Source organism: Rhinatrema bivittatum, chromosome 10 (assembly GCF_901001135.1).
Source record: "Rhinatrema bivittatum chromosome 10, aRhiBiv1.1, whole genome shotgun sequence".
In the NCBI taxonomy this organism is placed as follows: Eukaryota; Metazoa; Chordata; class Amphibia; order Gymnophiona; family Rhinatrematidae; genus Rhinatrema; species Rhinatrema bivittatum.
Window position 1 is genome coordinate 66,369,751 of NC_042624.1, and position 26,323 is coordinate 66,396,073.

The 26,323-nt window shown below is 44.2% G+C and overlaps 1 protein-coding gene across 5 annotated transcripts in view; it reads left to right on the forward strand.

Moving 5' to 3' along the window:
* The window catches only part of ABL2 (ABL proto-oncogene 2, non-receptor tyrosine kinase), a 146,766-nt gene that overhangs the window by 111,648 nt on the left and 8,795 nt on the right, over nt 1-26,323 (forward strand). For all 5 annotated transcript variants that reach the window (XM_029618314.1, XM_029618317.1, XM_029618315.1 and 2 more), the window contains exons 4-10: nt 2,585-2,857; nt 5,300-5,384; nt 6,917-7,094; nt 7,799-7,983; nt 10,347-10,499; nt 10,874-10,963; nt 23,590-23,763. In XM_029618314.1, coding sequence (XP_029474174.1) covers nt 2,585-2,857; nt 5,300-5,384; nt 6,917-7,094; nt 7,799-7,983; nt 10,347-10,499; nt 10,874-10,963; nt 23,590-23,763 — 1,138 coding nt within the window. The remainder of the gene's footprint in view (nt 1-2,584; nt 2,858-5,299; nt 5,385-6,916; nt 7,095-7,798; nt 7,984-10,346; nt 10,500-10,873; nt 10,964-23,589; nt 23,764-26,323) is intronic.

Here is a 26,323-nt window from a genome sequence, read left to right on the forward strand (position 1 = left end):
AACAGGATATTGGGCTTGATGGACACTTGGTCTAACCCAATATAGCATTTCTTATGTTCATGGAGAGAGTCTTCAGGCCTTGCGCAAGGTGGTTTCCTTGTTGCAATAACTAGGTTGGGTGGTGAACTTGGCCAAGAGCAAGTTACAACTGTCTCAGATGCTGGAGTGTCTGTGTTCGCTTCAACATGAAGCAAGGCAAGATGTTCCTTCAGGAGGCCCTCATTCAGAAATGATAGCACAGGTGTGGCTATTGACAGAAGCAATTTGCCCGCTGGTATGATCTTACCCATAGGTATTCGGTTGATGGTAACAACCCTAGAAGTGGTTCCGTGGGCAAGGGCGCATATGCATCCTCTTCAGTGCACTGCTTCTACGATGGAAATCCACAGCCTCAGCACTTCTCAATACAGCTTCAGTTACCAGTGAAGATTAGCATTCTAATGCAGTGGTGGCTGAAAGCGGATCTTCTAAGGAAGGACTTTTCCCTACGAACATGAGACAGATTGGTACTCACGATGGATGCGAACCTCCAGGGTTGGGAGGCTCACTGTCAGAAGTTGATGGCACAGGGGCACTGAACTCCAGAGGTATCTCTGGAGCATCAATCATCTGGAGGCATGTGCTGATCATTTGACATGCTTGCAGATCATTGACTGCTGGCCCCAATTACTATTAGACACTGAGATGACAGTGATGACAGTGTATATTAATCGCCAGGAAGGCACCAAGAGCCAGCAAGTATTGTAGGAAATAGTCCAGCTCTTGGAATGGGCGGAAGTACATTTTCAGGAAATCTCCACCTCCCACAATGTAAGAGCAGATTTTTTTTTTTTTTTCACCAGCCACAGTCTGGATACAGGAGAACAAGAATTGTCGGATGAAGCATTCCATAAGAACATAAGAAATTGCCATGCTGGGTCAGACCAAGGGTCCATCAAGCCCAGCATTCTGTTTCCAACAGAGGCCAAACCTGGCAATTACCCAAACACTAAGAAGATCCCATGCTACTGATGCAATTAATACCAGTGGCTATTCCCTAAGTAAACTTGATTAATAGCCATTAATGGACTTCTCCTCCAAGAACCTATCCAAACCTTTTTTGAACCCAGCTACACTAACTGCACTAACCACTCATGGTGAGCCGCTGGGGCCTACCGTTTATATGCTTGCTGGCAACATCGCACAATACGAAGGTTCCCCTCCTTTTTATAGTCATAGGGGAGATCTGATGTCCTTAGGGCATTGATGCTGTTGAGCAGGAGTGGCCAGAAGGCAAGCTTCGGTATGCTTTTTCCCCTGGCCCATGTTGGGCAGAATGATTTGGAAGATCGAAGGACACACGGGGCTGGTGCTTCTGGTGGCTCCAGATTGGCCCAGGAGGCTGTGGTATGCAGAACTGCAGAGGCTCCTGGCGGACTCTTTCCCAGTTACCAGTCTATAGGGACCTGCTACAACAGGGATCTGTCCTTCGTGTAGGTCTATCTCGATGTTGTCTTTCCATATGATCCTTGAAAGGGTTTGGTTGGTGAAGCGGGGATATTCCACCGGCTGTGATTTCCAAACTTTTGCAGAGAATACTGGCGGGCTGATGTCAGTGCAGGGGTCTGTATACCGTGATATCGGCTTTGCCCAGACTCCATCTGCTGGTAGATGTTCATAACCCACTGGTCATGGATTAACCTGTCTTCATTAGAGAAAAGGAAATTATTAAGTAAGTAGTAATTTCTCATTTCTGTTCATTCACGGCCAACCTATCCAAACTATTTTGGGTTTCCCACTCTCTGGGCTATAGTGCCATGAGCCTTCGTTTGCAATTACCTAGTGGTTTTCTCCATTACATGCACAGCCGTAGCCATTGCAGCAAAAATCCTTGGTATTTGTGCACTCTGTGTGTGGACACTGTGTGATAGCTGAGATATCCCTTCCTCTCACACTTTCCTTGGTCTGTATGGCCCATGTTTTTTCTCATCCTTTTTTTTTTTTTTTTTTTTTTTTTTAACATGAATCCTTACAGTTTTGGATCCAGTCCACTGACAGCATTTACTGGCTTGATAGACGCACAATTAGGGAAGAGAGAGGCGTTCTGCCTAAGCATGTACTTGTGCCAGAAAACTGTAGGTAGCACAAATGGGAATTACTAAACTTTCTGTGCGTTTTTTAACTGCTTTTCAAACTGTTCTTAGGAAAAGAGAGGGATGGTGTGAGAGGGGCGGGGGACATGTCTTCTAAGAAATAACTAGGCACCCATTTCCACGCAGGCTCTGTTTCAGTGATCAGAAATAATACAGCAATAATGCTGAAAACAAATAAAAGCAGAAATAATATTTCTAAAGCCACTAAGAAAATTCAGCTGCCTTAGTGCTTTTCCACCCAACTTGCATTGAAGCTGCAACTGGTTTTGGACTGCGCCTGTGCAGTGCTGAATAGGGAAAATGATGCTGTTCATTTCATGAGTAATGAGTGAAAAACCAAGTGACGTTTTCTAACTCTGGTCTCCCACTGTGGTGAAGGAACGCATATTGAAGCCTGGAGACTGTAGATAAAATGGGTGAAGGCCTTGCATTTTTATCTGCCCTGGCTTCAGGTGTACGTGACGGCAGAGAGCCGCTTCAACACACTTGCCGAGCTGGTGCACCATCACTCGACTGTGGCGGATGGACTGGTGACCACTTTGCATTACCCTGCGCCCAAGTGCAATAAGCCCACGGTTTATGGGGTGTCTCCCATCCATGACAAGTGGGAGATGGAGCGAACTGACATCACCATGAAGCACAAACTTGGAGGAGGGCAATATGGAGAGGTGTATGTTGGTGTCTGGAAGAAATATAACCTGACGGTGGCTGTGAAGACATTAAAGGTGAGTGCTAAGGGTCTGTGTGCGCGCTCTTATCACTTGGGGGCCTTCCCATGCCTTGTCTGCTTCAGCAGTGCCCGCCAACGATGCAAAAGCGAAATGCAGCACATTCACAAGAAACTGCCACTTCAACCTGAAAGAGCTGAGGTCTCTCGTCTTTTCAGGAATCTGGTGCGTTTGTGATCATGAGCTTGCCAACACACTGCTTTTTGGCAGTTTCCCAGTGTTTCCATTCATTTTGCAGCATAACTGGGAGATGTTTTTGTAAACTAAAAGTAGAGTAATTCAAATGGAATTTGACTAAAACTAAACAGTTTGAGCATGAAAATGTTGCTGGAGGTATGTTAAGCCAAATGCAGCAGTAGAACTCTGGCCTCAGCAAGTTAACACATCCATGTTTAGTTTTCAGGAGTAACTCCGTGGCTGCCTGTATATACTGTTTGAACACTAGTTTTAATCTAGACTGGGTATAGAAATGGGGTTTGAAGGCGGTCTCTTGTAGCTGTCAGGTAGTATCAGGTTGACGCTGTAACGGGGTCTTTGTGTTGCAGTAGCTTGCACACTGTGCTGTGCTAGCTGTTGCTTTGTCCAAGGGAAGGGCCCGATGCAGAAGTGCACCTCCTGCTGGAGGCAGAGAGACAGTTTGTGCAGAGTCTCCTGGAAAAGGGAGCTTTAGTAAAAACTGTCTTGTCCCCTCTCCGCTTATGAAAAAGCTTTTATGGGCTAAGAATAAACTGATGCTCTGGGCCCCTCACCACATTCTTGTAAACCACAGAATTAACAAAACAAATATCGAGGAATAAAGTGGAGCTGGTATTTACATTTAAGGACTAAGGATAATAATTAATGTTACTGTCTAATACTCCTCCACACTCTGCTGTAGGTCAACTAAGTACCACGTTCTAAAGCAGAGAGGTGGCATTTTAGAAGATTAGCTACGGTCCTTTCTACAGTGACTAGTTCCTGTCACGTGCATGGAAATTTGGAGGAGGAATAGCCTAGTGGTTAGAGCAGTGGGCTATGAACCAGGAGACCTTGTGACCTTGGGCAAGTTACTTTACCCTCCATTACCTCAGGTACAAAACTTAGATTGTAAGCCCTCTGGGGATAGAGAAATACCTCCAGTACCTGAATGTAAACCGATGTGATATCTCAGATTGAATGTCGGTATATAAAAAATAAATAAAAATAAATAAAATTGACTTTTTTTTTTTAAATCACTGTTTTGACCTCTTTGAATGTGAGACCTGTCATAGAGTAGCCTTGACTTCATGCATGGTGGAGGATAACTAGAAGCTAATGAAGACTGTTTTTCAAATGCTGCTGTTAGAGGAGCATTGGGGCAAAATTATGATCCCTGGGGAGAAAAGCGTAAAGCCATAAGAGCTTGTGAGCTGGTTAGACTCATTTTTTTAAATTTCTCAGTTTAATCAGCACAGGCCTCTGCTTGATGGGTTAAAAGTAATTTTGCACAGGGGTTGGCAAACAAAAGCCAACCTCCCCACCCAGCAAATTATTTGTGCAGGGGGTGAGGGGTTCCTCTCAATAAAATGTTGCTTCCTTTGGGGGAAAAGGGATGTGTTTTCCTTTTATAAAATGCCTCTCCAATATAGCCATCAAAGTATGTCACGTTCAGCCTTCCCCCTTCACTGGCATACTGCTGCCTTTCCCGCAAAGTGCTAGTTCTGCTTATCTCATGCATCTCCTATGAGTTCCAATAATGCTCTCAGTACCAACATTTTTCAGTGAGCGGCGTGTCAGTGAAAGCATGATAGTAGTGTGCCAAGGAAATGAGAAGTGGATATCTGAACTAATAAGTGTGTACATCCTTTGAGTTCAGTCTGACATTTACATTCACTGACTTGAAAAGTAGCTAGAGGTGTATAACAGTGCCCTTTCTCAAAGGGAGAAAATAACTTTGCAATTATTTTCTCTGAGGTTTTGGAGAAAATAGCTTGGTCCATTAAATTCCCAGTGATGAGAATTGTAAGGGCTAGATAAATTGGATGCATGAGCAGACTAGTTAGGCCATGTGGCTTTTTCTGCCGTCATGTTTCTGTGTTTCTAATTCCATTAGAAGCTCTAATGGAACTGCATGTCCTGTCCTGGCTCCACTCAGGCTTGGAGTACAGCTGAGCAGGGAATAGTACTTTCATACTAGTTGTCTGTGCTCATGGATGGATAGCAAAAAAACAAAACAAATTGCTCCCCCTTTTAAAATTTGCTTTCTTGATTAAGTTGGACATTTAAAGAAGATTTGCCATCTACTTGGACTATAATCATATACCGTATAGAAGGCAACAGTAAGATGTCCATACAGTGAAACTAAACATATTTCATCACGTATCCTTCCTTTGTATTTGCATTCTGATTCTGGTTTTGAAAACAGCTGGTAGTCGACTGAGGCCTTGTTTCATACAGTTGTTTTTTTTTTTTCTCTCTCAGGAAGACACCATGGAAGTGGAGGAATTCTTGAAGGAGGCTGCAGTGATGAAGGAGATCAAACATCCCAACTTGGTGCAGCTCTTGGGTGAGTCTGGGTACTAGTCCCTGTGAAACCTGGAGCCCTCTAGCACTGCTCTTTAAGGCTTCATGCCCCCCCTGTCATACCACCATGGCATCATCTCAGCTGCATTACATGACTTTTGGCCAATTCTGTTATCCTCAGATGCCTTTCATTGTAAGTGTGCCTCAACACAAGATCTTGAAGAGTATTTTTGTGACATCCTTGCCACCACATATGAGCCAGCTATCCCCCATTGTGGCACCTCTTGTGGCACGTGCATGCACATATGAGCTTTGTTGGGGGAAGCATTCAAGTCTTGTGAATAACCTTACAGCTGACAAGGTACAAGGAGGTTGGTGGAAGTGTTGGAGGGGGAGTTCTGAAGCCTACCCTCACCAATCATCAGTAGAGCCCCTGTTGGCCTGATTTCAGGGCCAGAGAATAAGTAAGTACAATATGTTTAGGGAATAAATCTTCAATTTGCTGATGTTCTCCATTTAATACTCTCAGATAAATACTGTATTGTAGTGAGAGTTCACAAATGAAAGAAAATACTTCTTTACCTATTTAATTCTATCTTTAGAAGAGAGAATCATGTTACATCCTCCCCACTCCCTCCTGGAATTTTTATTTCATCCCTGAGTTATAGTTTTCTGGAAGATCATCTTTACTTAACCCCTTTCACCATAAAGACTCCAAAGAGATCAGGAGGCAGCTGTGTTGACTGTCCCCAGAAACTGCATGGCATGGTCCTGATACACTCAGTGGTTCCTGCTGTATTGTAGCATCAGGGAGGGGAGGGTCCAGCCGCAAAAGGTTAACCACTTTCTAGTGTAATAAAAATGTAACATGACAAGAAAAAAACTTTGGTTAAAATGGTAACCAAGGGCTATCAAGAACTGGGCAAGAGATATTTGAAGAGTATAGGCAGTATTTCTATTTTAGCATTTAATTTAAAGTATGTGGTTTCTAAATATGACATATCAAGAAATTCCAGACTGTCTTGAACCCCATGTCTTAAGGGTATGACCGGTCCAAGAAACACTAATTATTTCTCAGTCCCCTTTGCCCTTCCTCTACCTCCATCATACTTGGATCCCTCTTTCAGGTATGCCCACTATGCTGCCCAGCATGAGCTGTGGACATGCCCACAACTGACTGTTCCTTCTTGTTTCACATATGTTGCAAGTACTTACTGGATGTAAACATTAACAATGAGAAGTACTCCAGGAATCAGAGAAATTTCTTATTCTTGTTCATAGCCCGGATCAGTCCGGATGAGTGGGTTTATGCATCCCTACCAGTAGATGGAGGCAGAGAACTAGTAAAACTAAAAGTAGTAGCTACAATTTCCTCATTTTATCGTAGGCTCTCTCTTTTTAAAGATAAATCCTTCTTCAGTAGTTTTACTTAGTGTCCTTCCTCCAGTGATTGTCAAATGTGATTGCATTATGATTATTATTGCTAAGCAGCCCCATTGAGAGTATGCCTGTCCCTTAAGTTGGTTTTGTTCTACATCTTTAATCAATAGCCTATTTCTTCCCTATCTCTAATAGGCGTGTGCACTTTGGAGCCTCCTTTTTACATTGTGACCGAGTATATGCCCTTTGGGAATTTGCTGGATTATTTGCGTGAGTGTAACCGAGAAGAAGTGAGTGCTGTTGTGCTGCTTTACATGGCCACCCAGATCTCCTCCGCCATGGAGTACTTGGAGAGGAAGAACTTCATCCACAGGTGTGAAGGGAAGCAGAAGTTGGAGGCACTGTAAGATGGCGTATGCATTGTGACCGGGTGTAGTTTTCTCAGTTCCCTACTATCCTTGACATCCTACCTTCACTTAATAGTAATATTCCAAGTGAGAGAGAGATCAACTGAATTTTAGTAACAATGGAGTGAAGGTGAGCCCATCTCATTTGTAGTATTCCTGATGAGTGATGGGGGCTTAGATCTTGGATGTGGTGTAAGTGTCCCCATCTTGAGTGTTGTCCTGAAGGTTTGTGGTGATTTTGGTTATGGATTAGTTAGGTAATGATGAATTTTGGCATTTAAAAAATGACAGAGGCAGATGACACATTTATAGACTAATCAATTTATTGAGGCATGAACATTTTGAGGACCAGAGTCCACTGATGACGTCCTCTGGTCCTCAAACATTCATGCCTTAATAAATTGGTTAATCTATAAGGTGCTACCATCTCTCTTTTTTGCTATACCAGATTAGCACATCCGCCCCTGTAAAGATTTGGGATTTCAGTGACCAAGTTTTAATTGGAGGGGGAAAGAGGATTAAGCCGCCACACCTCAGGCCTCTTGTGTGTGATGTGGTTAGAAGGGAGATTAGCAGTTTCCAACATGTTATGCTATTCTCACTTCTAATCATGACCATGTTAATATGTCATTACCACTCTGTGTGACTGTGTGCTTTGTATGCCACCCAGGGACCTAGCAGCACGGAACTGCCTGGTTGGAGAGAACCATGTGGTGAAGGTGGCAGACTTTGGCTTGAGTCGGTTAATGACTGGCGATACGTATACTGCCCATGCTGGAGCCAAATTCCCCATCAAGTGGACTGCACCTGAGAGCCTGGCCTACAACACCTTCTCTATTAAATCAGATGTCTGGGGTAAGGGCAGAATAGATGGTTCCCATGCCTTCAAAACATTTCTTGATCTAAACTAGAAATTACTCAGTTCTTCTAATACCCATCACTGTGTGATCTTGCACAAGTCGCTTAATTTCCCTGTGCTTAAATGGTAAACTCTTTGAGGCAGGGACCTTGATATCATACAAATTACAGCTATGCTTTGTGCATAGATGGCATTTTATTTAATTTTTTACTTTGTTTTTGATTTTCCAAATATACAAAGCATAAACTTTGCACAGAAATTTGAAAGAGTTATTATAGAATATATAAAAGAGCCAATATAGCAATAGAAATAAAGAATATATTTAAAAAAATCATTCTCTCACTTATGACAAAATAAATGAGGGGAAAAAAAGAGAACAAATAGAAACTTACAGCATAAAAATGAATAATAAAGATGTCATGAAATGGACCCCATTCAAAATACAACAGATAAACCTTAAGGAACCTCTGAGTTAGATGCACAATTAGTCCCTCTGGCATTTAAGAAGTCCCGCAATTGCTGTGGACTAAAAAATATAAATGTATTCGCGTTCAATTTAATTATACGTTTACATGGATAACATAGCAAAAAAACTTGCGCTTAGAAACTGAACTTCAAGGCGCATATCCAGAAAACCTTTGTCGTTCTTGTGTAGCTCTGGCTAAGTCGGGATATATCCTCACTAAACCACCAAGAAAGGAAACATTTACATTTCTGAAATAAGATTTCATCACCAGGCTTAGATCCTGCTCAGAAAAAAAGGAAACCAACATTGTAGGCCTCTCAATCACTTCCACAGCTGAATTTTCCAAATATGCAGCTTAGAAAAATCCACCGCATTTTGAGAAGATCCAGACTAAGCAGAACTCTGTTTATGAGGAAGAAACAAAAGTTTATTAAAGGCAGGAATTTTATCAGGTGGAATTTTTAAAATTTCAAGAACTTTAGGAGAGTTTATAAATCTCAAATTTAAATGCCTTAAATGATTTTCCATGGATTCCAGCCTTCTGAGAGAAGACAAGTGTTCATGAGTAATGGAGGCATTAGCAGCCTGTAAACCTTTAATATCATTCCCCAAAACTTGAATGGAGGTTGAGTGTTCCTGAAGAATTTGCCTGTGAACATGAGGAACAGAATCCACTTTCTGGGAGACAGTCTCCAATTTCCGGGACTGATCATTAAATGTCTGGAACAGACCTGCAATCAAATCCCAAAGGGACTCCAAGGTGACCGCCACTGGTTTAATAATCTCAAGAGGGGGCCGAGGAGACATGCGCTCACCTTCTAAAACATTCACAGCCTCGGACACACTCCCCACCGGTAACTCCAGGGACGAGATGCCACCAAAGGCACCTTCCTCTGCGGGATGTTCAGAACGCAGAAGCTTAGAGAAACTCTGCCCCCTGCCAGACGAGACGCAGATATCTCCCTCTGTGTGGGACTGTAAGATAAGGTCAACATCTGGCACCTCGAGGAAATCGGCGCCGTGCTGGGTGGAAGCAGGCAGCGGAGGTCTAGAATCCAGTGGGCTGAGAGAGACTTCCCCTGAGCGACAACAGGGCTCCTCTCTCTGTTCCGCCAACAGGGTTTGAAGCCTGCAAATCTGGGGTAAGGACGGCGAATTCTGTAATAGAGCGCTGGTCCAATGGGAATGAGGATTCAGAGGGAAAAATCCTCGCTCTTTCTTTTGTGTGGCATAATTCAAATAAACAAAGTAAGAAACAAGTGTCAGAGCAGGAAATAACACGTTCGCTCATTCTGCCATCTTGGATTCCCCCATAGATGGCATTTTAGAACAATTTGCATTTGCATGTGATAACATATGTATATGTGTGTGTGTACATATATATGTATACACACATGTACACAGTCTGTCTGAAGTAAACCCAAGCCAGATCTTATGATAGCTTACTCTTTATGTCCACTGTAGAAGTACAATGAGTTTTGTATTCTACAGTCTTGTCTCGGTCAAGTCTGGAAAAACCATAAGTCCTTCCACATTACCAGCCCTGACTCTTATGTGCAATACAGAGCTTTGGATTTAAGAGAGCTTTAGAAAGAACCTGCAGGAAATAAGTTGATGGTCTTAGACCTGTTCTTATGGGATGTCAGCCTATTGGGCAGGAGAAGGGCTTAAGCTTACACTCTCATCTGTATATTTAGCTGTCAGAAAGTTGTACTGCTGCTGACCTTCTTGTATAACCTTTTCAAATAAATGGAAATCTGTTTTAAAGTGCTGTCAGCACTCAACTCACTGGGAAAATAATTTATGAAAAACCTCTCAGTGGGAGAAGTGGTGCAAGTAGAGAGCCTTTTGTGAATTTCTTGTGACAAGCTTTTCTTTCCATCCTCATTGCAGCATTTGGGGTATTGCTGTGGGAGATTGCCACGTATGGAATGTCACCTTACCCTGGTATAGATTTGTCCCAGGTCTATGATCTACTGGAGAAGGGGTACCGGATGGAGCAGCCCGAAGGCTGTCCCCCAAAGGTGTACGAGCTGATGCGGTCATGTGAGTGCAGTCTTTTAATTTAACAGCTTGGAGAATTAAATCAGGAAATTCTCAGAACAAATAATTGAGTTAAGCTAAGCGTCTTATTTCAAATGGCCTATACAGAAATTCTGACCTTTTCAGTGTCTCCTGCTGGCTCAGACTTGAATTAGAGGTGCTGTGAGCTGCCCTACCAACAGCATTCTGGCATTTTACTCAGTTACTTCTGTTAGGATGGGAGAAATGTAATCAGTTGATAAGCATCACGGTATCGGTTTTTCCCCTGCAATCCCAGTCTAACCCAGAGCACATAGGATCCCGTGCAAGCCGCTCCTTGTGTTTTGTACAGCACTCCCAGCTGAGTCCTGAATGTTTGTCCTTTTCTTTGTCCTTAGGCTGGCAGTGGAATCCCTCTGAGCGACCTTCTTTTTCTGAGACTCACCAGGCCTTTGAGACCATGTTCCATGATTCCAGTATCAATGAAGGTGAGTATCCAGCTGACTTGACTGTGTGTAAATGAGGCAGGAAGGGATGATGGGGGGGAATGGAACTTAGGCAGTGGTGGTTGATTGCACATTACAGTTGGGATGACATTAAGGTAAACATGGAGTTATTTTGAAATAGAACTCAAGACGACTAAAATCACTCATCAGGAATATTACAAGTTGCAGAAAGAGAAACTTTTAGCATGAAAAATTATTTTAAAAGTTCGCTACAAACTGATTTCCATTAGTAGTAGAAAGAGGAATCTTCTAATCCAAATAGCATTAGTTCACTGGATCAGAAGGATTTGGTGATGATGAATGCTTTTTGCTCTCATTTTGTGTCCCTTCTGCTGGTGCCAGAATGCAACAGCATAAACTGTACCAACTGATTAAAGTGCCTGCAACATAATAAATGTCCTCATATTTGTATCTCAACTGGTTATTTTGTTTTGTCCTGGCAATTTCCTCCTGCTGCTTTGGGATTCAACTCCTCTAGCCTTCATTCACAGCTATGTGGTAATTTTTCTCCTCTTTTAATATCCCCTCCCCATATGTTAGTCCAATCACTACAGCAGAGCTTTCCAAACTTTTCATGTTGGTGACACACTTTTTAGACAAACATAATTTCGGGACACAGTAATTCAGTCTACTAGTAAACCAGAGGTTAAAGGTTAAACGAACGAAACATATTTCGACAATTTATGTATGTTTCCTTAAATATATACATAAATAAAATGTTTCAAGACACAACCTATCTCATGAAAACCTTAAATTTATATTAAAAATATATATTCCAAGATTCATGTTATTGTTATAATTTATGAGAAACAATAATAAAACAAATTGTCTGTCCCCCACACACTCATCTCTCTCCTCCCCCCAGCACATGTCTGGCCCCCACACACTCATATCTCTCCCCCTCAAGCACATGTCTGACCCCCACACACTCATTTCTCTCCCCCCCAGCACGTCTGTACCCCACACACTCATATCTCTCCCCCCCCAGCACATGTCTGGCCCCCACACTCATGTACCTCGTGTTTTTGATTGTTGCCAGTTAAGTGCTTCACTCCCTTCCATGATCACCAGACACTGCTGCTTGCAGTCAGTACTCCTCATGGCCAGGCCTCATCGGCAGCAGCAGCAGCCAATGCAAGGATGGCTGGGCTTGTTCCACCCACCAAGCCCCCCAAAAAAACGCGATTGACAGCAAAAATCACCCAATAATAAGCAACCCATAAACTGAAAAAAAAAAAGTGAATCTCTAGAAAAAAAAAAGCCCAAACTTGCGTCAGAGTTGACCGGGCTTGCGCGACACACCTGCACACTGCAGGCGACACACTAACATGTCCCGACACACAGTTTGGAAAGCTCTGCACTACAGTGATCATCCTTAGCCAGGGGCCACGCACTGGGCTCCCTCTGGGACCCTACCATTGTGGGCTGTAAGTCCAGCCACTAGGTGTCTCTGTTGTGCCATGGTTGGGACTCCCTCCTCCCAGGGACTGTGAGTACTGCTTCTGCAGCATCCCCAACCCAAGGATCAGAAGACCTGACCTGGGAATCTAACCTAGGTCCTCTACATGGCAGTGCACACCACCACTGGAGTATTCTTTGAAAGGTTTAACATACAAGGCACCGCCAGAAATATCAGTGAATTGCACACAGTGTGATCAAATTATGTAGTGATACAAAGGTATTGTGATAGGCATTATTAGAGAAGGAATGGAGACTAACATTCTGATTGTCTGCATAGGGCAACAGTGCCCTTTAGCCTTGGTGCATGTTGAATAAGTAAAGTGTTACACCAAAGTAACTACTAAACTATTTTAAATATTTACATACAACTTCATATTCATTCTTTGTCATAGTTTACTTACAAAAGTCAAATCAATTTTTCCACCAGCAGTTCAATTAATTTTATATCAAAAGTTGTGTTCCCATGGAATCTGAACAAATTTGCATATTTGGCAGTAAATAGTGCTGTCCTTATCTTTTCTGGTGATTCATGTATAGATCGTACTATTTAATGCCAAATGTGCAAATTTATCCAGAATTGGTATAAAAATTTGATTTAATTAGATTTTTGTAAGTATTAGGTGTGACAAATAATGGACATGAAGTTGTTTGTAAATATCTAAAACAGTTTGGTGCCTGCTTTGGTATAATACATTACTATTTTTGCCTTTTGTGGACTGTTTTGTTACCAGGGATAAGTAAAGTATCTTCAGCAGTTTCTCATGCCCGAGGCACTACAGGGAAAAAACAGGATCCAGGATCCAGGCCTTGAGTACAAACTCTTCCCCTCCCCCCCCCCAACCCTGAAAGAGCCTGTGTACAGAATCTCTCTTTTTACAGACTCCTTCCCCAAGTCTCAGTTCGTAATTAGTGCAATATTAGTTTCTAGTTGTAAGGGAGAGAATGCCACAGACTCCTGGATTATTGAAAGACTTTGAAGGTTGGTCTACAAATGCAGAGTATGCACTTCTAGTCTTAAAATTCAAATCTGGACCAATTTCATTTGCGAAAGAAACTCCTCGCCATCTGAGAGCTGTTGAGTGATCGCTGTACAGTGAGCTTGTGCTTTAGCGGCCAGGTGTGCTGGTGTATCTGAGGGGAAGGCAAGGGATGGCTGGGAATAGACTGAAATCTCATCTTAAATGCTGTTGCCTCCAGAGCAGGGTTGGGGCACATAGGTCATAGTTATGTTGTACTTGTCGGTGCATGAGTAAGGACTTCAGTTTCCAGTCTGGTACTTTTAACAAGCACTAACATTCACAAGGGAAAAAAAGCCTGGATGTCTGCTCAGTTAAATTCCTATTTACCCGAGACACAGAAACCACATTTGAAAATAAACACTTTATACCATACATTTGCCTGTTGATGGGCTAAAATTCAAAGTACTTTATTCATTTAAAACACTTTTAAAACACAGCACCTACAATCCCAGATGATCAAGCTCTCAACAAAGCGAATGAACTAGCAGACTTCTTCGACAATAAAATCACCTCACTCCTAGCCCCCTCTCAAGGGATCATCTACACATCTAAATCACGTAAACAACCACAGCTCCCAATCATCGCACTCAACCTATCAACATTCATCACACTCATCAGTCCAACAAGCATCAATCCCTACAATCAAACAATCACAACCTTCATCGCACTCAACCATCCAACAATCAACACTTTCATCCACCCAACAACCATCACATTTAACCGCCCAACAATCCAACAAAACCCTAGCAGTGCTCGCCACCTTTGAGCTTACATCTACACTAGAAATAGAGAATATCCTCAAGAAGATAAAACCATCCTCGCATCCATCAGACCATATTCCGTCAAACATACTGAGTATGACCACTAACATCACAGCCAAACCCATTGCTGACATCATTAACTGCTGTCTCTCCCAAGGCCAAGTCCCGAACCAACTTAAGCTGGCCATGCTCAAACCGCTCCTCAAAAAACCCAACTTGCCCACTTCAGACCCAGCTAACTTCAGACCAATAGCAAACCTTCCTATTATAGCCAAAATCATGGAGAAAGTTGTTAACAAACAACTTTCAGAATTCCTGGACGATAACAACATACTCACCCCAAACCAATTTGGCTTTCGTAAGACCAGGAACACTGAATCACTATTAGCCTCACTATCAGACATCATTATCTTCAATCTGGAAAAAGGCCAACCTTGCCTCCTAGCACTTCTGGATCTCTCCTCAGCGTTTGACACCGTAAACCACCAGTGCCTCCTGCAACGCCTAAATGACATCGGCATCACAGGAGCAGCCCTCAACTGGTTCAAATCATTTTTGGAGAACAGATCATACAAGGTCAAGATAAATAACATAGAATCTCACGCCATTGATTCCAAGAGGGGGGTACCGCAAGGATCATCGCTCTCTCCGACTCTTTTCAATATATATCTTCTCCCACTCTGTCACTTACCAACCTCAAGCTAATACACTTCCTATACGCGGATGACATTCAAATTCTCATCCCTATAGAAGAATCACTACACAAAGCAATGTCATACTGGAATACATGCCTGTCAGCTATCAACCAACTACTCGCCAGCCTCAACCTGGTTTTAAACACAAACAAAACCGAACTCCTCTTTATAGCACCAGAAAACTATGTATCTCCCACACCTCCTATCTCTAGTCAACTTATGGATACTTCCTTGCACTCCACCTCTCAACAAGTAAAAGACCTGGGGGTCATTTTAGACAACGGATTCAGCCTCAACAAATTCGTTAATAACACAACAAAAGAATGTTTCTTTAAACTACAGACCTTAAAGAAACTAAAGCCACTCCTGCTATACAGAGACTTCCGCATGGTACTTCAAGCCATCATACTTCCCAAACTGGACTACTGTAACTCCCTCCTACTAGGCCTACCAGCATGCACCACCAAACCACTTCAGATGGCCCTAAATGCCTCTGCAAGAATCCTCTCAAACGCCAAAAAAAAGAGACCACATCACTCCAATCCTTCATCACCTCCACTGGCTTCCGATTAAATACAGGATCCAATTCAAGTCCATAATGATGATACACAAGGCACTACACAACATAGCTCCTCTCAACTTAACGTTTCAAATTCAGCTACACACCTCCATGAAACCGACGCGAAGTGCGTATCAGAACAGACTAATCACCCAACCGGCTAAATCCTCCCTGAGGAAACGCGCGCTTTCCACAGCGGGCCCTTCACTATGGAACTCGCTACCTCCAGACCTCCGCCTTGAACCTGACCACGCTACATTCAAAAAGAAACTTAAGACTTGGTTGTTTAAACAAGCATTCCCAGAAAGCTAAAAGCAGGAAGAAAGTCATGTTTCAGACTATTCGCTCTCTCCCCATCCCACAGCATATAACTTCATAAAGAGACCAGTTGAAAAAATTGAGTCATTTATTTATCTTATACCTTTATAATCATATATATTATATTCTATCATGTTAGAACCTTATAACCACGCTATTTATTTATTAGGTATTATTTATAACTGTCAGCAATATATACTAATTCGTTAATTTAATTAATATGTTCAATGTTTATGTTCAATGTCCAATGTTCAATGTTAATTAATATGTTCAATGTTCAATGTAAACCGCTAAATGAAGCGATAGTTCTTGTTTCTTGTAAACCGGGGTGATATGTATTTTATACAGGAACCTCCGGTATATAAACCCTATAAATAAATATATAAACCCTATAAATAAATATTCCTTACAATATGTTCTGAGTAGATTACAGCATCAGCTGAACATACATTTTAAAATCACCATAAAATAAACTACTTAAAACAACATACAGCATTTAAGTGCTGCTGCCATTCACAGTAATAAAATGTTATGACTCATATGTTGGGCAAAGGTAATATGCTTTAACATGTTTCCTAAAAGTCTTAGTCATTTGGACTAAGTCGTATGGACAAAGACAAACTATTCTGAAGTACAGCCTCGATGACCAAAAAGGTACACATTTTTCACCTCTTTGAGATGAATCTCTTTCATGGTGGGAACTACTATTCAATACCATTCCATAAATCGAAGCTGACAGTGAGGAGCATATTTCTTAATCCTGTCTTTCAAATAATTGGGAACATCGTCGTGAAAAGCTGGCATTATTTAAGTAGTCCCAGTGCCATTGTTTCTGCTGTTTGACTCCTCTATTTTTAGCCCAGTTTTCTATAAGGAAGCTAATCTTATAAGATCACAGTGATCCTATTCCCTGCTAATAACTTTGGAACCATTCAGCCAATTTCATTCAAATTTGTACCATAAATAGTAAAAACACTTGGTGACCCCCAGTTCACCCTTTTCATATACCTTCAACACCCCTGAAACCTAGAATCCCTTTTTTTCATAGGACAAGCAGGATGGTAGTCCTCACGAAAGGGTGACATCAGGGTGGAGCCCTATCACGGAACACTTTTGTCAGTTTCTAGAATTTTGACTTGGCACACTGAGCATGCTTAGCATGCCACCAACCCTGCATACAGCAGTCTCTTTTTTTTCCGTGCAGCAGTAGCCACGTGGTTTGAGGAGCTCTTCTCATATTCCTGACAGGAATTTCCTCACGGAACGTTTCAAAAAGAATGACAAATTTCACCCCATTCGGGTATCGATACCCGCAGACATTAGGTAAGGCTTTACCTCGTTTTTGCGGTCTGTTACAGAGGGCTCTTCTTTTCAAGGCCTGTCACCGACTGCACCGCGGTTAAATTTTCTTAGAACCATGGCGACGGGTTTTCGTCGGTGCCCCGATTATTTGAGGACGATGTCCATCACGGACACACACAAGGTATGTCTTATGCTTGGGGACTGACCATGATGTTGCTACATGTACCAATTGTGCCCAAATGACCCCGAAGGACCGTAGGGCATGGTTAGAAAAAATGGAGTTTCTTTTCCAGGCTAAGCAGCCAACTCCATTGAAGGCCTTGACGTCATCGGCACCGTCGCCTTCCACCTCTCGACTTCAACCGGACGCCAGTGGTTCTTGTCTGACTGGATCCACTTTGAAGTCGTCCACCTCTTTGTCCTTGGCACCAGAGAAAGACCGGGCCGAGCACTGGGAGAAGCATCGGCATCGAAAGGCTCAATCTGCTGACCCAGGGAAGCCCTCGATGTCGGCATCGACAGAGCCACTGAAGAAAAGCCCGCGCAGAGGAGCCTCCATCCTCCTCCAAGGCACAGAGGCGTTCCCCCACCTTCATCGGTACTGGGAGCCGAGACTCCATTCTCACTGGTGGTGGACCCTCCAGCAATGCCTGTGCAGCCTCCTACTCCGGAACTAGTGTTTCAAGCGCCAGCTTTCTGTGAGGAATTGAACCGGATGGTTCAAGAGGCAGTCATCCATGCATTACAGGGCCTTCCGCCTCCTTTGACACCAGCACCAACTCCAATCTCGGGCTCCGATACGATACCCTCGATGCTGGCTCCATTACTGGACAGATTGGACATACTGATTGGGGCTCTCCCTCCGGTGCCCCCGAAAACACAGATATGTCCTACACACCATCGGCACAAATTCCCCTGTCATCAGAGGATGAGGAATCGTCTATGCCGGAACCGATACCAGAACCATCGGGGGTTCTTCCAAGACGTCCATCAAAGTCACAGATTCCATCGTGCCTCTTCCATCTTCGGTGCGGCATCGACCCCTGTCGATGCCTCCTCAGATACCCTCTATGCCCCCTCCGATTCCGTCGGTGCCACAACCTGATCCAGCTGGAATAGGCCTCTTCCTTCCATCAGGAGGTCCCAACCGATGCTGGTGATCAGCCATACCAGCCTTGGTCTGATGATTCCTCAGATACCCAGGATTCTGATGACATTCCCTCTGAGCCATCTCCTCCTGAAGAGAGAAGATGTTCTCCTCCAGAGGACCTGTCCTTCATAAGCTTTATAAAGGAGATGTCAGAAGCCATTCCCTTCAGGCTTCAAACAAAGGAAGACTCCAGGCACAAAATGCTTGAGGTACTCCAGGTTGTGGTTCCCCCAAGGAGATAATGTCCATACCAATTCACGAAGTCCTCCTTGAACTTCTCCAGCGTAACTGGGAACATCCTGGTACCGTACCACCAGTGAACCAGAAAACAGACGCTACCTACTTGGTTCAAACAGCTCCTGGGTTCCAGAAGACCCAGCTTTCTCACCATTCTGTTGTATTGGAGTCTGCTCAGAAGAAGGCAAGGAGACCTCAACCTCATTCTTCTACACCTCCAGGGAAAGAACAAAGATTTCTGGATGCCTTGGGCCGTCGGGTGTTCCATGGCTCCACGTTAATTTCACGTATAGCTGCATACCAGCTATATAGGACGCAGTACACAAGAAACCTTTTCAAGATGCTGCAGGACTTCTCAGATTCCCTTCCAGAGCAGTTTCAGGACCAACTCAACTCCATCCTCAAGAAAGGTCTTGATGCTGGTAAGCACGCGGTCCGCACTGCATATGACATCTTTGACACTGCCTCTAGAGTGACTGCAGCGGGGATTAGTGCCAGAAGATGGGCCTGACTGAAGTCTTCGGATTTACGACCCGAAGTCCAAGAGAGGTTGGCGGACCTCCCTTGTGCAGGTGATAATCTATTCAGGGAAAAGATCCAGGAGACTCTCTCACAGCTCAAGGACCACCATGAGACATTGCGCCAGCTCTCTGTGGTACCCTTGGAGTTTCCCTCTACTTCTAAATGGCTGTTCAGAAGAGAGGCCAAGAGGGCAACCTATAAAGCTCATAAGTATTATCCTCCCCTATCTCGCAATCGCCCAACCAGGCCATACCAAAAGCCTCAAGCCTGTCAATCCAGGCATCAAAAAGCCCAACCAGCTTCACAGCCTGGCACTGCTTCGGGGTTTTGCCTCCCAGCTAGAGAGCATCTGCCAACTTCCACTACCATCTCTGCCAATGGGCGGCCGTTTGTGCCACTTCACCGAAACCTGGCACAAGATCACTACAGATCAATGGGTCCTCTCTGTAGTGACTCAAGGTTACCATCTCAACTTCCTTTCAGTGCCGTCGGAATCCCCACCTCGGCCAGGGTGGGGTTTATGCAGCTACTCACCGCTTCTAGAGGAGGAACTAATAACCCTCCTTTAATCCAGAGCGATAGAACCAGTGCCCCCTCCACAATGGGGACAAGGGTTCTATTCTCGATATTTCCTGATAACAAAAAAATCAGGAGGCATTTGTCCAATTCTGGATCTTCGTGCCTTAAACAAACATCTACAAAAGGAAAAGTTCAGGATGGTAACCTTGGGCTCCCTACTCCCTCTTCTTCGAAAGGGAGATTGACTTTGCTCTCTAGACCTACAAGACGCATACATGCATATAGCAATAACACGTCTCATCGAAAATATCTCCATTTCCTAGTCGGACACCATCACTTCCAGTATCGAGTGCTCCCATTCGGCTTAGCATCAGCACCTCGAGTCTTTACAAAGTGCCTGGCAATAGTAGCAGTGTAACTAAGTCGGCAGAGCATTTATATCTACCCATACCTAGACGATTGGTTACTCAAGGTCCCAACCGAAAAGGAAGTTCTGGCCTCCTTACATCTAACCCTACAGCTACTACTATCACTTGGATTTCTAGTAAACTCTCAAAAATCCAATCTGGTTCTGTCACAGATCCCCTCCTTCATAGGAGCGGACTTAAACACCATACAAGCAAAAGCTTATCTCCTGAGGGATCGTGCGCACACCATTGCAACTCTTGCAAAACTAGTGCGGACGCATCGATCCACAACGGCTCATCATTTTCTAACCTTATTGGGTCACATAGCATCCTCTGTTCATGTTACTCCAATGGCTCGTCTGGCCATGAGAGTAACTCAATGGACCTTGAAGTCTTAGTGGGCTCAGGCCCACCATCCAGTGTCCAGCATTGTCCATGTCTCCAGGCAGCTCCGTCTCTCGCTAGCTTGGTGGATTCAAGAGTCCAATCTTCTCAAGGGGCTACCAGAATCTCAAATCACACTGACAACGGATGGGGAGCCTATTTCAACAACCTGAAATCTCAGGGAACCTGGTCTGCAGCAGAATCACAACATCAGATAAATTTTGTGGAGCTCAAGGCAATAAGGTATGCCCTAATGGCTTTTCGGGATTGCCTATCCAACAAGACAATCCTGGTCCAAACAGACAACCAGGTAGCGATGTGGTACATCAACAAACAAGGTGGAATGGGCTTGTACCTGCTATGTCAGGAAGTAGCACAAATATGGGTCTTGGCTCTCTCCCACTAGATTTCCTGAGAGTGACCTACCTAGCAGGTGTGGACAATGTACTTGCGAACCTTTCATCCCCACGAATGGTCCCTAAACCCTACTGTAGCAGAGAAAGTCTTCCAGTGGTGGGGTTATCTGTACATAGATCTCTTTGCATCCATTCACAACTGCAAAGTAGAGAACTTCTACTCACTACATCGCAGCTGCAAGACACCACCAAGGGATGCTTTCGCCCTCTCGTGGTCAAACAGTCTTCTATATGTGTACCCTCCACTTCCACTCATCAGCAAGACTCTCGTGAAGTTACGGCAGGACAAGGGCTTAATGATTCTCATAGCCCCTTACTGGCCACTACAGGTGTGGTTTCCCATCCTTCATGACCTCTCAGTCCATCCGCAAATTCGCCTGGGGGCAGATCCGTTGCTAATAACTCAGAACAGCGAACAGCTGTGTCATCCCAACCGCCAGGCCCTGTCACTGACAGCCTGGATGTTGAAAGGCTAATACTACAACCACTCAACCTTTCGGACTCGGTATCCCAAGTCCTGATAACTTCACGAAAGCCTTGTACCAGGAAATCCTATCATTCCAATTGGAAAAGGTTTTCCTTATGGTGCACATCTAAGGAATTAGATCCCTTTATCTGCCCCACAACGAAGTTCCTAGCCTACCTCTGGCACCTGTCAGTCTGGTCTACAAACTTCCTCCATTAGAGTTCATGTCGGTGCGGTGGCCACTTTCCATAAAGGTATAGGAGATGTCTTGATATCGACACAACCCTTAGTGGCACACTTTGGGGCAGATTTTCAAAGGGGTAAGCACGTAAGATACGCACGTAACCCCCAAAAAGCTGCCCCTTCCACCCCCTGCACGCGCAGAGCCTATGTTGTTTAGGCTCGGCAGCGTGCGCAAGTCCCGGGGCTTTCCGGGGGGGGGGGGGGTGTCACGGCCAGTGCGTCATCTGGGGTGTTCCGGGGGCGGGGCTGCAGGTGTGGTTCCGGCCCGGGGGCATTTCGGAGGCGTGACTGAGGCCTCCGAAACTGCTCCCAGGCTGGAGAATCGAGGCAGGCGTAACTTTTATAATAAAGATAGGGGGTGGGTTAGGTAGGGGAAGGGAGGGGAAGGTGAGGAGAGGCGGAAGGAAAGTTCCCTCCGAGGCCGCTCCGAATTCGGAGCGGCCTCGGAGGGAATGGAGGCAGGCTGCGCGGCTCGGCGCGCGCATGCTGCCAATTTTTGCGCAGCCTTGCGCGCGCCGACCCCGGATTTTATAAGATATGCGCAGCTACGCGCGTATCTATTAAAATCTGGCGTACTCTTGTTTGCGCCAGGTGCACGAACAAAAGTATGCGCGCGCATACTTTTTAAAAATCTGCCCCTTTATGAGGGGCTTGCTACATCTCATGCCCCCATTACGCCCTCCGTCCCCTGCTTGGTACCTCAATGTGGTATCGGCTCAGCTCATGAAACCTCTGTTTGAGCCTCTCCATTCCTGCGAGCTGCGTTATCTCACTTGGAAAATGCTTTTTCCCCTGGCTATAACGTCGGCTCGCAGAGTTAGTGAGCTACAGGTGTTGGTAACATACCCACCTTACACAAACTTTCTCCATGACCGAGTAGTACATCACACTCATCCAAAATTTTTACCAAAGGTAGTATCTGAGTTTCACTTGAATCAATCCATTATACTACCTACTTTCTTTCCAAAACCCCACTCACATTCAGGTGAGCGAGCACTACGTTCCTTGGACTGTAAACGTGTGCTAGCATTTTATTTGGAATGCACGGCAGCCCAAAGGAAATCCACCCAGCTGTTTGTCTCCTTCGATAAAAAAAAAACTGGGAATTCTGGTGGGCATGCAGACTCTATCCTCCTGGCTAGCGGACTGTATTTCCTTCTGCTACCAACAAGCAGGCCTTCCGCTACAGGAACGTGTGAAAGAGCACTCTATAAGAGCCATGGCAACATCAGTAGCACACCTTCGTTCGGTGCCTCTTACTGACATCTGTAGGGCTGCTACATGGAGTTCTCTCCATATCTTTGAAGCTCATTATTGCCTGGACAAGGCTGGCAGACAAGATTCCATTTTTGGCCAGTCTGTCCTGTGCAATTTATTTTCAGCTTAATAACCCAACTTCCTCCCAGCGACCCACTGGGAATTTCAGGCTGCCCTTGTAACCAAACCCACCCCTGTTGTTGTGCCTGTTGCACGTCATTGGGTGCTTTTGGTACATTTACTCGGGCACCCTCAGTTCGCTATTCACCCATATGTGAGGACTACCATCCTGCTTGTCCTATGAGAAAGCAGAGTTGCTTACCTGTAACAGGTGTTCTCATAGGACAGCAGGATGTTAGTCCTCACGAAACCCGCCCGCCACCCCGCGGAGTTGGGTTCGCTTACAATTTATTATTTTATTTTTTTGCTCGTATGTTTACTACAAACAAGACTGAAGGGTGACCTCTACTGGATGCAGGGTTGGTACCATCCTGGGCATGCTCAATGTGCCAAGTCAAAGTTCTAGAAACTTTGACAAAAGTGTTCCGTGATAGGGTGACATCATCAGGATGGAGCCCTTTCGTGAGGACTAACATCCTGCTGTCCTGTGAGAACACCTGTTACAGGTAAGCCTTTCTTTGCTGTAGAGAAACAAGCTAATTCAGTTAGTTTGAAATCTCAGATAAGCTAAAACATGTGATGTCATCAAATTTTAAAGCTCCTCTGCCATTGGTTAGTTCATTTCTTGCTTATTTTCTTATATGGAAAAAAAAATCTCTAAATTTTACTGAAGTACTCACTACACAGAAATTCACATACTAAACCTAGCAAATTTCTGTGCCAAAGAAGGAATCTAGGCATCCTGAAATGTTCATACAACTTGTTCTTTCAGAGGTAGCTGAAGAGCTTGGGAGGACGGCATCTTCTTCATCAGTGGTTTCATATCAGAGTCAGTTACCTGTGTTGCCATCCAAGACCCGGACTATGAAGAAACAGGCAGAAAATAAGGAGAACATTGAAGGGACAGACGATGTAACTGAGCATTCAGCCTCCAGCTCAGCACCAGGTAAAAATCCAAGAATACTTTACAGACTGTAAATCAAAATAAACTGCATACTTTCCTATTACCAGGTGAGAGAGAGGAAGAGCATCGCACATTTGTATAGTGTCCCTTCTTTATGGAGGAGTTGCATTTGTTTGCACTGAGAATTTGGAAGCGGAGAAAGAGCTGCTTTTTTCAGCATAAAAATATTGTTAATGTAAAGGGAGAAAGAAAATAATTGGTACATCCAACAAGGATCTAGTTATTCGGAGTAGCAATAAAGTGGTTCCCTGCCTTATCATTAGAGAGGTGACACTTCCCTTGACTTAAGAGGACTTATCCACCATCAATAGCGGGTGCTACCTAGGGGTACAACAGTAAGTGACTGGTTACTTAGAAAAGAAAACCACTTCATGTTCCAAAGACACTATTATATATCTGAGACTCATAAAACTCAGGCTGGTTGATTTCTTTTAAGTAAATAAAAAGTTACTGGTGTGTATATCACATAAGAGATGCCAAACTGGGTCAGACCAAGGTCCATCAAACGCAGTATCTTGTTTCTAACAGTGGCCAATTCAAGTCACAAGTACCTGGCTACTACCCAAAAAATTAAATAAATCCCAAGCTACTAATGCTGGTATCAAGCAGAGGTTATTACTTGGTGATTAATAGCACTTCAGGAACTTATCCAAACCTTTTTTAAACCCAGCTACACTAACTTCCTTAACCACATCCTCTGGCAATGAATTCTAGAACTTAATTGTGCGTTGAGTGAAAGAATTTTCTCCAATTTGTTTTAAATATACTATTTACTGACTTCATGAGAGGTCTAGAACGGGTAAATGTGAATCGGTTATTTACTCTTTCAGATAATAGAAGGACTAGGGGGCACTCCATGAAGTTAGCATGTGGCACATTTAAAACTAATCGGAGAGAGTTCTTTTTCACTCAACGCACTTTTAAACACTGGAATTTGTTGCCAGGGGATGTGGTTAGTGTAGCTGGGTTTAAAAAAAGATTGGATAAGTTCTTGGAGGAGAAGCCCATTACCTGCTATTAATTAAGTTGACTTAGAAAATAGCCGCTGCTATTAACAGCAACAGTAACATGGGATAGTTTTTGGGAACTTGCCAGATTCTTAGGGCCTGGATTGGCCACTGTTGGAGACAGGATGCCTCCAACAGTGGCTTGATGGACCTTTTAGTCTGACCTAGTATGGCATGTTCTTATGTTCATGGAATGCCCTCTAGTCCTTCTATTATCTTAATGAGTAAATAACAGATTCACATTTACCTGTTCAAGTCATTTCACCATTTTGTAGACCTCTATCATATCCTCCCTCAGCCATCTTTTCTCCAAGCTGAATAGCCCAAACCTCCTCTTAGGGGAGAAATTCCTTGCCGTTTTATCATTTTGGTTGCCCTTCTCTGTACTTTATCCAGTGCAACTATATATTTTTTTAGATGCGGCAACCAGAGTTGCACATAGTATTTAAGGTGCAGTCTCACGATGGAGCGATACAGAGGCATTATGACATCCACCATTTTATTTCATTCCCTTTTAAATATTTCCTAACATTGTTTACATTTTTTGACCGCCACAGCACACTGAGCTGATGACTTCAATGTATTCTCCTAGGACAAGCAGGATTGTAGTCCTCACACATGGGTGACATCATTGGAGCCTGGCACAGAAAACTTATGTAAAGGTTTCTAGAACTTTGACTGGCACACTGGACATGCCCAGCATGCCTTATACCACGTGTCCACACGGGGTCCCTCTTGGGCCTTTTTTTTTTTTCCCACGGAGCTTTTGCATCGCGGTTTCTGAGCTCGTATTTCTTTTGATTATTCAAAAGTATCTGGAAAGCTTTTCACCAATATTTTCAGGGGAGTTTTCTTGCGTCCAGGTCCCTCTCTGTTCCCCTGAATCCTAGTCATTTTTTTTTTTTTGGAGGTTCGGTAAGTTTCTTTTCAATCCATCCCCAATGGTAGCGGTGCATCAGTGCCCGCCGGCGTTGACCACCTAGAGCATCTGTTGTCATTTTTCGCCCCTTCAGTTTGTGTCATCATGGCGTTGGGTTTTCATGGGTGCTCAAGGACCATGTCCATCATGGGCGTGCATGATGTGTGCATCCTCTGCCTGTGGGCATCGTATGATGTCCTGGGGTGCCCCTATGCAACCAAATGACCCCGAAGGGATGTCGCACTCACCTAGACAAGATGAAGAAGCTCTTCGAGGTAAAAAAAATTCCAAGCCATCAGCATCTGTGGCATCGACATCAAAGGACTGAGGAGCTGCACCGATGGACACTGAGCTATTGACATTGGCAGGGGCCATCTGCTCCGTCAATGCCACTGGTGGATAGGGGTGCAGGAGACTGGCCTCTGTTTGCCTCCTCCAGGTCAAGGACATCGGGTTCATCGTCTTCGACCTCTGCACTGGGGAAAGACTGGGCCGAGCACCAAGGGAAGCTAAGGAAGCATCGTTACCAGACGCCGTCAATGCACGGTGCCAGGTTCAGGTAGGCACCAGAGCTTGCTATGATGCCCCCAAAGCGACTCTGTGGCAAGGAGTACCT